General features: G+C 38.0%; 1 protein-coding gene across 1 annotated transcript in view; it reads right to left on the reverse strand.

The window, feature by feature from the left end:
• Svep1 (sushi, von Willebrand factor type A, EGF and pentraxin domain containing 1) overlaps window positions 1-15,405 on the reverse strand; it is a 176,915-nt gene that overhangs the window by 33,703 nt on the left and 127,807 nt on the right. The window contains exons 32-36 of the mRNA XM_026391104.2: window positions 15,033-15,152; window positions 12,168-12,344; window positions 11,838-11,922; window positions 10,614-10,805; window positions 7,037-7,204 (exon numbers count right to left, since the gene is read on the reverse strand). Of these exons, the coding sequence (XP_026246889.2) occupies window positions 7,037-7,204; window positions 10,614-10,805; window positions 11,838-11,922; window positions 12,168-12,344; window positions 15,033-15,152 (742 nt within the window). The remainder of the gene's footprint in view (window positions 1-7,036; window positions 7,205-10,613; window positions 10,806-11,837; window positions 11,923-12,167; window positions 12,345-15,032; window positions 15,153-15,405) is intronic.

The following is a 15,405-nucleotide window of genomic DNA, read 5'->3' on the forward strand; positions in this document are numbered from 1 at the left end:
GTTGCCAGCATATTTCATTGGCTGAAGTTCACAGACATAACCTCAGACATCCTTGGCTTACAAGAATCCATTGTGCCATCTATAAAATTTTTCCTTTATTTCATGAGGTCATCTGATTTGAGGAAGGAGCATCTACCTCCAGAACCATCCTTATTCCACCGAGTCTCTGGAGAGCACAGGAACTGTGTTTTATAATTTGTCAGCACTTTGTTAGGCCTCTGACCGCCTGATCTGAAAAATCTCCACCAACGACTTCTGGTGGAAAATCACAACCGAGCTGTTCTATAACTTAAGGGAAGATCACCACTAAATAATATCTATTTCTTTGAATAAATGAATTAAAAGAATGCATTTTCAACACTATCCATGATTTCTTGGAACCTACACTCCCTTAGGTCTAACCTACAATCTTGAATTTTCTTTATGACCCTCAGCCAACACTTAGCCCCTTATTAAATAACTTTGAAGGGCCTGCCATGTGACAGAGTCACTTCCTTAGTGCACAGATGTGATGCCAATGCATCTACTGGCTTGTGCCTCTGCTCCCCACCCCACAACTACCTGGGGCACCACAGGCCCCCTTCATGCCCACAGTGCTCAGTTGAAGGAGGAGTGACGGATTCTGCCAGAGAATGGGAAGGGGAGAGAAGACCTCCCAGTTATGAGAGAGGAGAAGTGGAAGAAGGGTTGTGCAGGGCAGAAGAGTGGTAGGAACAAAGCAAGGGGAGTGGAACACTGCGGGGACACACGGGGAACTTACAAATCCGAGTGGCATACAAACATCAGGAAAGGGGGGAGGAGGGCAAGAGCTAGAAATGGGTGCTTTCTGACAGGGCTGCCCTGGTGTTTGGTGGGTGAGCATGTGCAGCCACAGATCTCTGCCCCCATTCCTGACGCAGATCTCCTGACACCTTTGTAACATCCTGATAATAAAAACGTGGAAAAATAATATTTAGAGAATGGTAAAGTTGTCTAGAGATGATGAAATATGCCCATAAATGCTGGCTTCCAAAGCAAGAACAATTGGAAACAAATCTAAAATGCATATTTAATTAAATTCTGTTCAATACAATAGTGAGCCAAATTCTGTTCAACAGAATGTAGCAGATTACAACATTTTGTGCTCTCATTCAAGAGGCATTAAGGACTCCCTGGCAGGCTTTTATTGAAAATCAGGCCCTACATATTTCTAAATAAATTGTTTTATTCCTTAAGTCCAAGGAAAAATGGCCCATCAAGATTACATTAGTGCCTTGGAAGGGCACATTTGAAGATGAACTGGCTGGGATACATTTTCATGTTTCTGGAGCGATAACCCCAAATCCTTTGAAAATGGGCAGAGTAATTTTTCAGTAGCAAACGATTTTCAGTGATTTGATTCACATGCTGAGTGCAGGCTGACTAATTGGCATGTGCTTGGGAAACTTTAAGAGAAAGCTGTCGAGTGGGGTATTAGCTCCTCTTCTAAAGAAATAGAACAGCCCATTAAATAGCTGCAGTTAATAAGAACAATAGGAAGCATGAATGTGCATCAGTAATTAATCTTGCTTTCAATTAATGACAACATTCAAAGCTTTTATCTGAACATATCCAATAATTCCATTCAGCAGTTTATGTTTGAGAAGAATCAAAAAGGGGAAAATTTGATTAGGTTTTCAGGAAATCAATAGCCTTCCACCCTCCTAGATTCACACCAAGGAGTATAAACCTAAGGACCAGGAGGCAAACAAGAAAGAAATGACCACTTATATATTTGTGCAAACAACTGGAAACCTCCTAGGTTTTGGGGTTTGCAGAGAAAGCTTCAAGAAGGTAAATGTTTTGATAAAAACAAAAGATGAAATTTTTAGTGGCCAAGTTTAGGGAAGAGTGTGGAAACAAAGCTTCTTGCTTCTTTCTTTTTCTAGCATTCATCCTCCTATGCTGGCCTCCTGAAGTCTCTGCCAGTTTTTTGTCCTCAGCTTGAGAGTGCACCTTGCTCCTGTAATTCAAGGAAAGATGGATGCAAAGCACAACACAAGTATAAAAGGAAAAAACTCTTGAGACGGCAGCAAGAATGTGTAGGTGTGTCATGCAATAAACAGGCCTGGGTTGGTTACAAACTGTACAGGGCAGAGAACGCACAATTGAGACTGGAAGTAACCCCTAATCATCTAATAAGGTCAATAGCACCTAAGGAGACATAAAGACAGGCCACAGTATGCAGAAGCCATGACTTGATCACAGTGATGCTGTCCCTGAATAGAACAAGACACGGACAACAGGTTGGCTTATGCCAATCAAACCTTTGGGGAAGAAACAGAAGAGGAGTAAAAGAGACAGAGGATGAGAACCGACTCCTGGTTCTGGCTGTAACATAGTCTGAAATCTCTCCTTATTCAAAACCTGATAAAGTATGACAGACACTGTTTTCAATGCATAGCTGAGCTGACCAGAAAGAAAAGCTCCATGTTCCAGGCACGAGGAAGAAATTAAAACCAGAAAAGTAAGCCTGTGAATGAATGCCATGGCGGACCCTGGATTAGATGAGAAAAGGAAGTGGAGTTGAAGGAGAGTGACAGCTGAGTCTCTGGGGTGAATCTACATCCTCAGAAGAGATGCACTGAAAGGATGATCTAGCAAGATCTCACCACAGGCCCAGCTCTGGGGTGGAAAAATAAAAGTCCCTACGAAGGTGTCAATCTGCAAGTCTGCACCTCATATGGATTTGAGGTCAGAATCGATAGCACTCACTTTGTACAGAGAACCTTCAAATTGATAAATTAATGTAAAATTAGGTTGGCGATACTCTTGGGGTACCTGGTAGAAAAAATTATCCATGTAGTCAGATCATAACAAATTTGCATATGTTGAACAAGCTCTGTTTACTATAAAGACACAATCTGAAATTATCAAACATATGCAAGCATATCTATCTTCTATAAACTGTAATGCTAGCACACCAACGAGTGAGATAATAGAAGAAAATTCTCTAAAATCTTAAAAGAAAAAAGAAAAGTTGGGAATGGTGACACATGCCTGTAATTCCAGTGATTCATGAGGCTGAGGTAGGAGGATCACCAATTTGAGGCCAGTATGAGCAACTTAGATACTGTCTCAAAATAAAAAATAAAAAGGTCTGAGGATGTAACTCAGTGGTAAAGCACCCCTGGGTTCAATCCCCTGTACTTCAAAGAATGAAAAAAAAAAAAACTAAACTAAACTAAAATTATGGTATGGGGCTGGGGATGTGGCTCAAGTGGTAGCGCGCTCGCCTGGCACACGTGCGGCCCAGGTTCGATCCTCAGCACCACATACAAACAAAGATGTTGTGTCCGTCGAAAACTAAAAAGAAATTAAATATGAAAATTCTCTCTCTTTAAAAAAAGTTATTAAAATTATGATATGAAGTATGTTTACAAAGATCAATGATTCAAAATTCTACTAAAAAAGAAGAGACTATAAAAAACAGAAATATCTGAAAATCAACAAATAGAAATTCTAGCAATAAACACATAGGAAAAAATTTAAATGAATAGACACATTCAAAAACAGACTATAGAGAGTAGAAAGAAAAATTAGTGAATGGGAAGGTATGTAAAAGGAAATTACCCAGATGTAATCAAATTGATCAAAAGAAAATATAACAGATTAATAACCATAAAAAATAAAAATGGGTAATTTATACATTGCTTATTTTTACAAGGAACTACTGTAGCATTGCATATGAGTTGACTTACCTGTATCAACAGGGATAAATGTGAAAAGGATAATGTTAGGTGAAAAATACACATTTAAAGGATAAATTATGAACCAACACATACAAAACTCACAAATCTACAGAATATTTTTATGGGGACATATGTATGTGATAAAGACAAAATGTGCCGTGTTTCTTTGAGGAGAGTAGAAGAATGAAGAGGATGGTTTTCTCTTCAAAATACTGTTTTTCTTTTATAAAAGGAGATCTGTGGTAATTATGGCAAAAAATTTAACATGTACTTTTATCTCAGCAATGGATACATGAGTATTTTTTAAAAAAGAAGAATTTTGTTTTCTTTTTTGCCTTTCTGTATGTTTCAAATGTTTCATGAGAAATTTGGCCTAAAAAAAAGGAATAAGACAGAGAGGATCTTTCCAGAGCACACCAAAGAGGGGATGATGTGCATAAAAGGGAATACAGTTCTTTCTCTCAAAACAAGAGTTTTAATTTCAGAAAAATAAACCTGCCTCTTAATAGTTGATTTTTTCTTTTGGAAAAAATTATAGTGATTTATAATTGTGCATAATTTATATAAATTTGTTTAGATGCTAAGATAGTTTCTCCCATGTTATTGAAATACCACCACATTATATAACCCTCACGGTACAGAAAACCATACTATAGCCAAACTTACATAGCACTTCATGTCTATAAAAAGAACTGTTATACAGGGTCTCATTTCCCTTGCTAGCTTTGTGACTTAGGTGGGCAGATTGACTTCCATTTAGTCAATGTCAGAAAAGCTCCACAGATCAATCACAGATCAGATGGGACCTCTAAGATAATGTGGCCCAATATTTTCGTGTCTCAGATAGAAAAAAGAGGGGAATAATATAGATTCTACCAGGGCTGGGGTTGTGGCTCAGTGGTAGAGCGTTTGCCTAGCATGTGTGAGGCACTAGGTTCAATTCTCAGTACCACATATAAACAAATAAAGGTCCATCAACAACTTATAAAGTAATATATATATTTTCTACCAAGTCCCATATTTGTTAAGGGGCAATATCAGAAAATCTATGTGGAAGTCTTTTGAAGAATGTGAAAATCCTCTTCAGATGAATGGGTTTGTTGTTATTTTAACTTCTTTATTGCTTCTTTAAATACACCACGTGTAGTTATGGAGAGACATTTGGAAGGCAGAAAACTCTTCTTGTGTAATCTTACAGATAATAATCTGTGAAGAAGTGTATGATTTGTGAAGAAAAGATGAAAAAAATAGAAATTTGCAAACATCATGATCTTTAACATTTAAAAATATATGCCAAGACAAGATTCTGGGGGGGGGGAAATGAAGTAAAATATTAACATTATTTATTTCTGGGTATCAAAATGATGGGTGAGTCTTCAATATAGATTTTTGTATTTTCTATAGTTATTTTTGTATCTTCTGTAGTTTAACTATAGTTTTATATGATGATTATGCATCAGCAGAAGTTGTCAATACCTTGATATTATTTGGAACATAAAACCATAACCACCACAAACACTTAAATACAGAGGACTCTTTAAAATTAGTCACACACAAAATGAATAAATTTAAAAAAATAAATAAATAAATAAAAATTTAAAAAAATAAAATTAGTCACATAAGTGTGTCACCATTAATAATGCTTTCACACTCCAGAGAGACTGCAGCAGCTCTTCACACATTCGGAAGCAGCCACAGCAGAGGTGTTGCTGTCTTCTGGATTCATGTCATAAACACTTAAATGAGTTTTAAATTGTCCCATGCAGCTCACTGTGAGTCACACCGAGGTGCACAATTAGGACCATCAACGCCACTCCTGCACTGACACATTCATATTAAAGAGATTTCCTTGTCACATAAGAAGGTGTTAAGATTTGGAATTTGAAAAGTTGATCTCACAGAAGTTTAGAGTAGAATGTCAGTTACCAGAGGCTGGAGGGAAGGAAGGAAGGATGGGGAAAGGTGGATCAGTTAGGATTAAGAAGTGAGATTATAGATAACAATCATGTAATGTGTATTTCAAAAAGCAACAAGAAAGGAGTTTGAAATTTTCACCATAAAGAAATGATAAATATTTGATACATATGTTTAACCTGATGTAATACATTCCAGGTGTATTGAAACATTACATACTACCCCACTAGTATGTTCAATTTTAATTTTTTTATGTATATCCGTTAAAAAAATTAAAAAGGAAAGATCTGGAATTTCAGTAACTGAAGCCTCTGAAGATATTTTGGCAAAAAAAAAAAAAAAAAAAAAAAAGAAAAAAAATATTGTCTCCACCTGCTGGCGATCATGGGTTAGTGGGCTGGTCTACACAGGTAAAATGAAATCCAAGTTCCATGTGAGCACAGAAACCATGTCCTCACCTCTGCATTCTTATCATTACAATAATGGCTAGGTTTATTGGGTGGATCAGCTTTTTTCTTTTTTTTTTTCCTCGGAAAAGCCATGCATTATATCATTTTATTCCCCATACTATTTGTAAGTATGAATCTTTAATGAGCTTGTTTTACGCAGGAGGATAATCAAGGCATAGAGAGGTCACACCACTCCCAAGGCCACACAGTTACTAAAGGACAGACTGGAAAAGGAATCCAGAAGAAGCCAACCCCTCTGCTCTTGCAAATGTGTGAAGAGCAACTGCAGTTTAACTGGAGTATGAAAGCATTATTAATGGCAAAAATAATTAATAAGAAAGCACAGGAAAGAAAAAACAATGATTGCAATTAATGCAAGTCAGACAAACTGGAGTGTAACCACCCTTAGAGTGCTGTATTGTCTGCCTTGAGACCCTAAGCAGATCAGCCCACAGGGAGCCCTTCCCTTCTCTGTACTTCACAGGCCTTTCCCAAAGATGAAATGAGACCAGAGTGTGAAAGCCCTTTGTAACTTGCTTCCTGTTTTTCCAAATATTATCTCTGAATTAAGTCAGATCATTCTCAATGTAAACCCTTGAACTTTATCTTTCTGTTTTCCTGAAGATATATAATCTTTATGTTGTGACTTAAAGTCTTGCCTTTGTTTTGCAGAAGATAAACACACAAATGCCTTAAATGTGCTTTTTTACGTATTTGGCTAAAGTAGAAAGATATTTTTCACTCATTGCCTATGTCTGCTATCAAGGCTTAATTTAATACATTTAACAAGTTCCAGGAAAACACTGTTTTCACAGGAAAACATGTCTCTGCTGTCAAAAAATAAGCATAAGGCTCTCTTTGGCTGCCAGGAAATTGAATTTTGTGTCCAGGGGTCCACCCTCTGCAGCCGGGAAGTGTCCCTTCCCCAGCTCTGATATTTCTCTCTTCCTAGGGTTTACTCACCCTTCTTTGCATGTATAAGTGACAGTGCTCCCAAATGTGAAATTACTCCCAGTGATGACAGCATCTTTGAGGGCAGGTGGCTCTCCACAGGAGATAAGATGACAGGTAGGTGGCCTTCTGTCCCAACTGCCAGAAGCGGTGCATTCAATGAGGGAAGGGCCCTGTAAGCTACAAGAAACAAGGACTTGTGATAATAAAAGCAAATGGGACTCCATTTTGTTTTGTAACTCCATCCTGTAAAACAACCATGCCAAGGAGAAGGGTCATGACTGGGGCAAGATGTTCTTTTCCTTTTGCCATAGAAATCTTTAAGAACATGGAACTACCTAATGGGGCATTGTTTCTGTAACTAGGGTTACGGGTTCTGTTTCTGTAACTGGGGTGACTGGGCTAACTGTGATTGGTTAGGCTTCCCTCCACCTGACCCCACTCTCCCACTTGGGTAACCCGACTTGCTTGCATTGGCTAGGCCCCCTGAACACCCCTTTTGCGGTTTTCAGGCTTATAAGGAGCGCCCTTGCAATTGTTTGGGGGCTGATCAGGGGGACAGCTTTATGTTCTGGTCAGCCGCCACCCGTGTGCTTCAATAAAGGCTTGATTCGATTATACGTGAGTGGTCTGGAAGTCAGTTTATGAAACCCCGGGACGAAACTATAACAGACTCTAGGTCACCCTGACCATTGGTTAATTATTTACTGCCATGGAGACGAGTTAGAGAGACTCACAAGAAAATGGAGGACCTTTGAGAAGTTCTTGTAATATAAAAAATGGTGTGTCTTCATATTTCATTACTTGATATAAAAATAAGGGGAATTTAAACAGGCCATATACCATTTAAAACAATAAAACAATAACCACTTGGTGCAAAGTAGAAGTTTAATGTGCTCACAGGTTGTGGTGTGGGGCACTCCAGACTTTGTGAATAGCACCTTACTTGAATGAAAAGTGTTGATAGGCTTATTAGGACCCAACTGGAAGGGAGACACCTGAGTAAACAGGTAATCAGAGTAACTGAGGTCAAAGGGCACCGTCCTTGCCATCAGCCTGGGCTTTTGAACCCTGTTGCTTGGGAAGACTTCCAGCCCTCCTCCTTTAAAACCCTGGCGTCCCTGTGCCACGGATCCTCACTGTCTCATTCATTCTACTTCCGGCTTCCTTGATCTGCTTCTCTTCAGGTGCTGTTGACCACCTTCTGATCACAGCCTTTCTCTATTCCTTCATTCCAACTCAACCACTAGCCATCAAATTAAACTATCAGTATTAAGAACCGAGAGACCCTTGTTCTAAAATTGGAGGACCACCCAAATTGTTGTCCTTCTCCATTTCCTGCTAACCTGTTTGTTGAGCTATTATTCTCTATCCCAGCTCCTTATCAGCCATCATCTCACACTGAAAATGAAAGCAGAAACTGACCCCAAAGCCCCGGAGCCAGTCTATTACATATCTTGGCTTTTTGTTTCTATAAATTGCAACGTGTCTATAAGACGGGGAAGGCAGTGAGCTGTCTTCCCAGTTTGGGCCAAACTGTGATTCTATTTTATTTTTCCTTTTTATATCATCTTTCTCTCTCTAATTTCTGCTGCAAGTGGTGACTGAATCCAACGACTCAGGCCCTCAGCAACCTTGGGCAACAGAACTGGTGCCTCCCTGGTAGGACTAACGCCTCGTGATGGAGTTCTTAGGAGATGGCCACTCCAAGGGCTTCACCAATGGTAGTCAGCCCTGGAAAAAGAGAAAGAAATGTTCCTGCAGCTAAGAAACTTTGTTTCAGGACCCAGCTCTTCTTTTAAGCCAGGGTTGACTGCCCTTACCACTTTTGATAGACTGGGAAAATGAATTTTTATGAATCTACAGGCCTCAAATTCATGCGACCCGCTAAATTCTTGAGGGCTCTGCGTGTTGACCTCATTCTTTCTTTCCCTTGTCTTCTGGGACTTTTTAGCCAATGTGGGGTTCTTGAGCCCATTTGGGTTCTTGAACTCTTAGTCTGACAAGGAAATTTGGCCCTGTTCTTAGATGGTAATAAGTATTACTTCTTGCAGTTTGTATTTTAAATTATTGCAGTTCTGTGGTAATGTACCTAAAAAAGTTCTAAGCCTGATGTCAGATAATTCTTGACATTAAATGTAAAATGAAGAGCTTTCTACCAAAATGGTAATTCATCTTGGTCTGCATAAAGAGGACTCTAATAAACACTCTTTAAATGCGACTCTTGGACAGAACTTAATTACTTTACAGAAAAATTGGGTATTTTTTCTTGTCAAATTCTACCCAAGTACAACTCTTAATGTTTTAAAATGTTAGTTACTGCCTGTTAAACTTAATTGTGAACTCTAGGTAAGCTTAGCTTAAGAATTGTTCTTTCTAGGCCTCTTTTGTTGCACAAATTTGGTTTAAAAGTGTCTTTTGATGACGACTTATAGCCATCTATCACTTTCTTTCCAACGTGGGAATCAGATCAGATCAATGGATAAAACAAGTCCATTGGTGACATGGGACTAGTGGTGTGGGACTGGTGGGTAATCATAAAAGTCTTCAGAGAAACTCATTCAGAGATGGGGTAAGCTGTCATAATCAAAAGGGAGTCACTTGTTAACCCTACCAAAAAACAAGGTGGACCACAAGTGACAGGAGGATTCTTATGCATGACGATCTGGCACGAAAGTCCTGCCACTAGGTGGAGCCCTATCTTCAGACTTTGGATCTTTTCATCCCATGCCCTTGAAGCAATCCACACACCAAATGCAGTAATTAACAGCCAGCCAGATGAAACGGTGCCCTGAGTCTCTCAAGACTCTGGATGGACAAGCTGGAGGGGAACTGTAATGGAATCCATTTAAATAGAAAGTCACAAGTTGTTTTTCCATCTCCATTTCCTGCTAACCTGTTTGTTAAGCTGTTTTCTTCATCCAGCTCCTGTAAGCTGTCATTGTCACACTGAAAATGAAAGCTGAAACTTCCCTCAAAGCCTTGAAGCCAACAGTTGAAAACTTCAATTGAAACATATCCCTGAGCCAGCACACAGCCTGGATGAATCTAGTTACATATACTTCCTGGCTTTTTGTTCCTATAAATCACAACGTTTCTGTAGGATGCGGAAGGTGGTTTAGCTGTCACCCCAAATAAACTGTGATTAGATTCATTCTTCCTTTGTATATTGTTTCCTCTTATTTATGAAGTGGGCAGGTGACTGGATCCAGTTGGTCAGGACCCCACAGCCTTTGGCCTGGGCTCCAATAACCTGACCTTGGCATACTCTTTTACAACATCTCATGCAATGTTGAGTATTAGCTAAGTAAGCTGTTTATTTAAAAAAAATCCATCATAAAATCATTAAAACAGGTATTGTGGTATGCCTCACAGTGTTTGCTTTCTGCTTGAAGTCTGAATGCGGAAGCAATTGAACTATAACGAATTCCCAGAATCATAGACTGAATATTTCCTTGGGCTTTCCTGTTAGCTAGGATTCAGGAAGCGTACACATTTGAGAATAGCCTGACATTTATAAAACATGAATAGACCTAGTGAGTAAATAATGAGCAATGGGTGTGTGTGTGTGTATGAAACTGGACTTTACCTGTATCCTCTCTCGCAAGAGTACGATGCAGTAGAAAGGTAGGTAAGTCCACTCAAATTCAATTTTCCATGGTCTATGTTTTCGGGACTGGAACATTCCACCAGTTCACACACAGGGGAAGAATGACTCCAAGAACCACTAGCAAGACAGGACAATTCTTTCTCACCAGCCAAAGTGTATCCTTTATTACATCTGAAGAAGGTAAAAGAAAATTACAGAAAGTAATTTGCTTTATTTTGCATAATTTTATCTGTACCAAAAGCCTCTAAAATATATTGAAAAATTACATATATTGAAAAATTTCTCTTTTTTTTCCTATGGAAAGAATGTTTTTAAGTTCTGTTTATTTATTTTTTCGTTCAAGGTTGTCTACTTATATGTTCCCTGGAGGAATCTTGCTAGAGAAGAGGATACACTCAAGAATTTGCTTGGCCTGAATGTTTTCTCTGATATAAGGAGGCTGACTCATAGTGGGTGGGGAGGGAGAGCATGGGAGGATAGGGAAGAGGGGTGGGAGGGAAAGAGAGGGGGCAGGGGATTAGCAAGGATGGTGGAATATGATGGACATCATTATCCAAAGTACATGTATGAAGACATGAATTGGGTGTTAACATATTTTATATACAACCAGAGATATGAAAAATTTGGCATATATGTGTAATAAGAATTTTAATGCAAAAAAACAAAGTACATGTATAAAGACATGAATTGGCGTGAATATACTTTATGTACAAAAATATGAAAAACTGTGCACTATATGTGTAATAAGAATTGTAATGCATTCCACTGTCATGTATTTAAAAAAAGAAAATCAATTAAAAAAAAAAAGAATTTGCTTGGCCTCCAGTTTGCGTTATGGATTAGCACATGAATAGAAATGTCTTGGTTTGAGAGTTGTGTGGACTAGTTCAGGTTCCTTATCCATCAGGTGTGGAATCAAAGCCCATTAATAGTATTCATGAGCCTAGAGTGCTTTTCTGCATGGCATCCTGCATGGGGGAGCTTGGGGCATAATAGGTTACTGCTCAAGGGATTTAAGGATGCCAAACATGACCACCTTTAGGTTATTGGATTAGATGTCTTCACACTCCACATCATTCAATTAAGTCCATATTAATTCAAAAAACATTTTCTGGGGTTATTTCCCCCCTTCCTCCCAGTGTTCGATCACTGCTGGGACTGTCATCAACAACTCTGCACACTGTTTCAATTTTAGGCACTTACCTGAATATCACTTTACTGCCATAAGTAAATAATGACCCATCAATGCCACCATTTTCTGGAATAGCTGGTGCACCACAGGACAGAGCTAAAAGGAAGAAAATAAAAATCATGGCTTTTCTTTGTGTGTGCAAAACATCCCTGAAAGCTCAAGGGTCAGCTCTAGATTTGGTTTTGTTCTTGATGTTTGTTTTGTCATACTTGAGCATGAGCCTAATACTTGGGTATCAAGACAAATAAGACCAACCAACACAACATAACACTGGTGACAGGCCTACATCTTATCTATCTAGGATTGCCAGACACAAAAATATGGAAATTTACTTGACATACCTTCACAGTTTGGCATTAGGTGATTCCATTCTCCAGACTCCAAACACGTGATTTTTGTGGCTCCCACCAGCTGATATCCTTCCTCACAGGAAAATGTGACCTCGGCACCCACTGTATGCATCTCGCCGGAAGAGTGGCCATTTTCTGGATTTCCTGGAGCCTTACATTTTTTAGGTTCTTGAAACAAAGTTTTTTTTTTTTTTTTGGAATAATAAGTAGCTTTCACACAACCATACAAAGTCTCACAGCAAAAGAATTTCACTATAGTTGAGGCATACATGAAAATCTTGAGATAAAAGCTTCTCAAGGAAGATGCATAAAGGCCAGGTACACATTGGACATTAGGCCAGAAAATACATTTAATATGCATTTAAATAAGAATATTTGGAAGCAGAAAATGATTAATAAAATATATAAGGTTTATCTGGACAAAATGGTAGTTGTTTACTGGGGAAGTAGTGATGGTGTCAGAGCTTGCCCCTCCCACCTCACTCCAACTGCACACCCAGTTTGTAAAAAGCAATTGTCTTGGTCTCAAGTGCATTGAAAGGTTGTATAACAGCAGATTCAAGGAAGTTATTAGCCTCCCTTTCCAAACAGACTGCATACCATGAGACCCTCCTATGTACAAATTAGGGTGGGGGTCAGCCATCAGTGTAAAGCAGGGAAAATGGTTGAAGCAAGGTTTGAGGATAGAGTTCAGCAATATGAGAGAATATAATACTTGAATTCTCAGAAGGGGAGGGTATACTGAGTCAATCTTCCTAAAGGTCATCTGGACAATGTTAAGACAAGAATTTTACATGAAACACTCTCAGAAAGTAAATGCAATTATAAGACTGGATTTTGAGAAAATCAGGGAAAGGTAAGAACAAAGATTCATGTTCAAAGATGTATATTAAACTGTTGTGTTTTTTTTTTTTTTGAAGTGGGTATCATCCGATGTTAACATACAGAGAAAAAGTAATTATGGGAAATCCATAAAGTGGATTATAAAACAAGAACTAAAATAATATTCTCAAACCTATCATGTGACTTAAAAATGTACATGAAGTCATGTTAAAAGTAACTAAATAAGTTGCTTATAGATAGCATACAGAAAAACACCGGAGGTATATATTAACAGTAAATATGTCTGCGTGGTGGGATGACAGACAATTTCACTTTTCTATTCTGTTTTAATAGTTTGCATATTCCCTCAAGGAAGTAGTATGGCTTTAGAATTAAGAATACTTGAAGACATTTTTCAACTTACAGTTTATTTGACTCTACACAAATTCAGATTAAAACTCTACTTTCTGAATCCATGATAAACTCACTTACTCTACCAACCGCATGTATTTCCTTACCATTCCCATATATCTATCTCTGCTAATGTAGTTGTTAATACATAATTTGCTACATTACTTATATTTCAGTAATAAATTATAACAACTGCCTGCAATTTGAACCCAAATTTAGAGTACTTCTCTAGAACAAACACTGGAGTGAACTGGTTTCCAAGCTCACTGTCTGATATGTTTGCCTTTTTGTCTGTAGTATTTGCCTATTTATTCTGCTTTAATCATAGTATTTTTTTCTCCTGCCTGGCTTTGTAGTTTTAAAAGCTTTTTTTAGAAGTGATGTCTCTGTCTCTTCTATTGTGTACAAGCAGTCTCCCTGAGACTTTCTTTTGGTTCCTAAACTAACTCATTTTCAGTGCCATATGCCTTTGAGCAGGAAGATTTTTGAAATTTCCTGTAGTTTGAATTTTGTTTAATTTTACTCATCCTTTAAAGAGAAGAGATGTATCTAAATCAGATATTTCTATAGGCAAGTTTTCTGTCTTGGACTTTTTATTTTTTAATTTTTATTGGTGCATTATAAATAATAGTGGGATTCATTATGCTGATTCAAACTTGCACATAACATAATGTGACTTGTTCTTAAAGAGCACAGTGAGAGAACACAGATATTCAGCCTGTGAATAGGATAATGTGCATAAATATCCAACATTCTCTGTTTAAGGGAAGATTTCCTCATTAAACCTAGTTTCCAATTCTATTTATATTGTCTGATGCTGACATTGTGTTTTTGTGGTTACTATTGTTCACATTCTGTGTGTGTGTGTGTGTGTGTGTGTGTGTGTGTGTGTTACAATGGGAAACATAGTCTCTATGTCATATATAACTCCTGGGATTTTTTTCTCTGTCTCAAATTGTAGGACTATACTTTGGGTACTCATAGCGAGATGATTTGAACAGTATTTTAAATTCTTCTTTCCTTCTATCTTATTACTATGTTCTCATAGCAAATGTAGAAAGATACAAATGGGTTGAGAGATGGGCAAGTACTGTCAAAGTTATTACAAAATATAGAGGTATGGTCAGGCATCAAGATGTCTATTTTCTTCAGTGATAAAATTTTGTTTGGCAGAGGGAATTGTTGATGGTAAGGATGTGATGAACCATTTTCTTGGTTCTGATTGAGGCAGAGAGGCCACTGATTCTATTCTTAAACCCATTCTATTATTCTTGAACTATGTAGACACTTCTTCAACATCCTGGTGATACACTGGATTGAGAGTACTCCAGGAGCGGGAGCAGCCTGGACCCACGTATGCATCCCTACCACGTAGCACACTGCTCATGTGTAGGCATGCACAGGCTCTCTGTTTTGTTTTTCAGAAACTGGGAAGTTGGGAGAGGCACAGTACCAATTTAAAACACCTTTAGTTGTCACTAGTGTTTTTTTTTTATTATTAGATTCTATCTTCTGCATCTATCTGTATGCTCTTTGAAACTATTGTCTTATTTAAAATAACATAAATATATACTAGAATAAAAAATTAAAATAGGCATTTCTGGTGATACATAGATGAATTACCTGCACAGTTTTTACCATCTCCTGTGTATGGCGGGATACAGGAGCACACATAGGATCCATTGGTGTTCAAGCACAAGGCGTGGTCACTACAATCTGACCCAACAGCACACTCATCCACATCTGAAATAAGACAGATGGCAAATATTCGAGTTGATGCACTTTTCCTATGTATCAAACATTTGTTTTCCCTTTTAAATCATTACCTATCTCTTAATGCATAACACTTTATATATTTTCATGAAATTTAAATGTAATAGTCATATCACATTCCAGATACACCATGAGAGTGATTCTTTAGTTTACAGGTAGGCAAATAGAAGAACAGGGATAGATATAGTCTTACTGTTGAGGCTGAGAAAAATTTAAAACATTT

The sequence above is a fragment of the Urocitellus parryii genome, chromosome 4 (genome assembly GCF_045843805.1).
Source record: "Urocitellus parryii isolate mUroPar1 chromosome 4, mUroPar1.hap1, whole genome shotgun sequence".
In the NCBI taxonomy this organism is placed as follows: domain Eukaryota; kingdom Metazoa; phylum Chordata; class Mammalia; order Rodentia; family Sciuridae; genus Urocitellus; species Urocitellus parryii.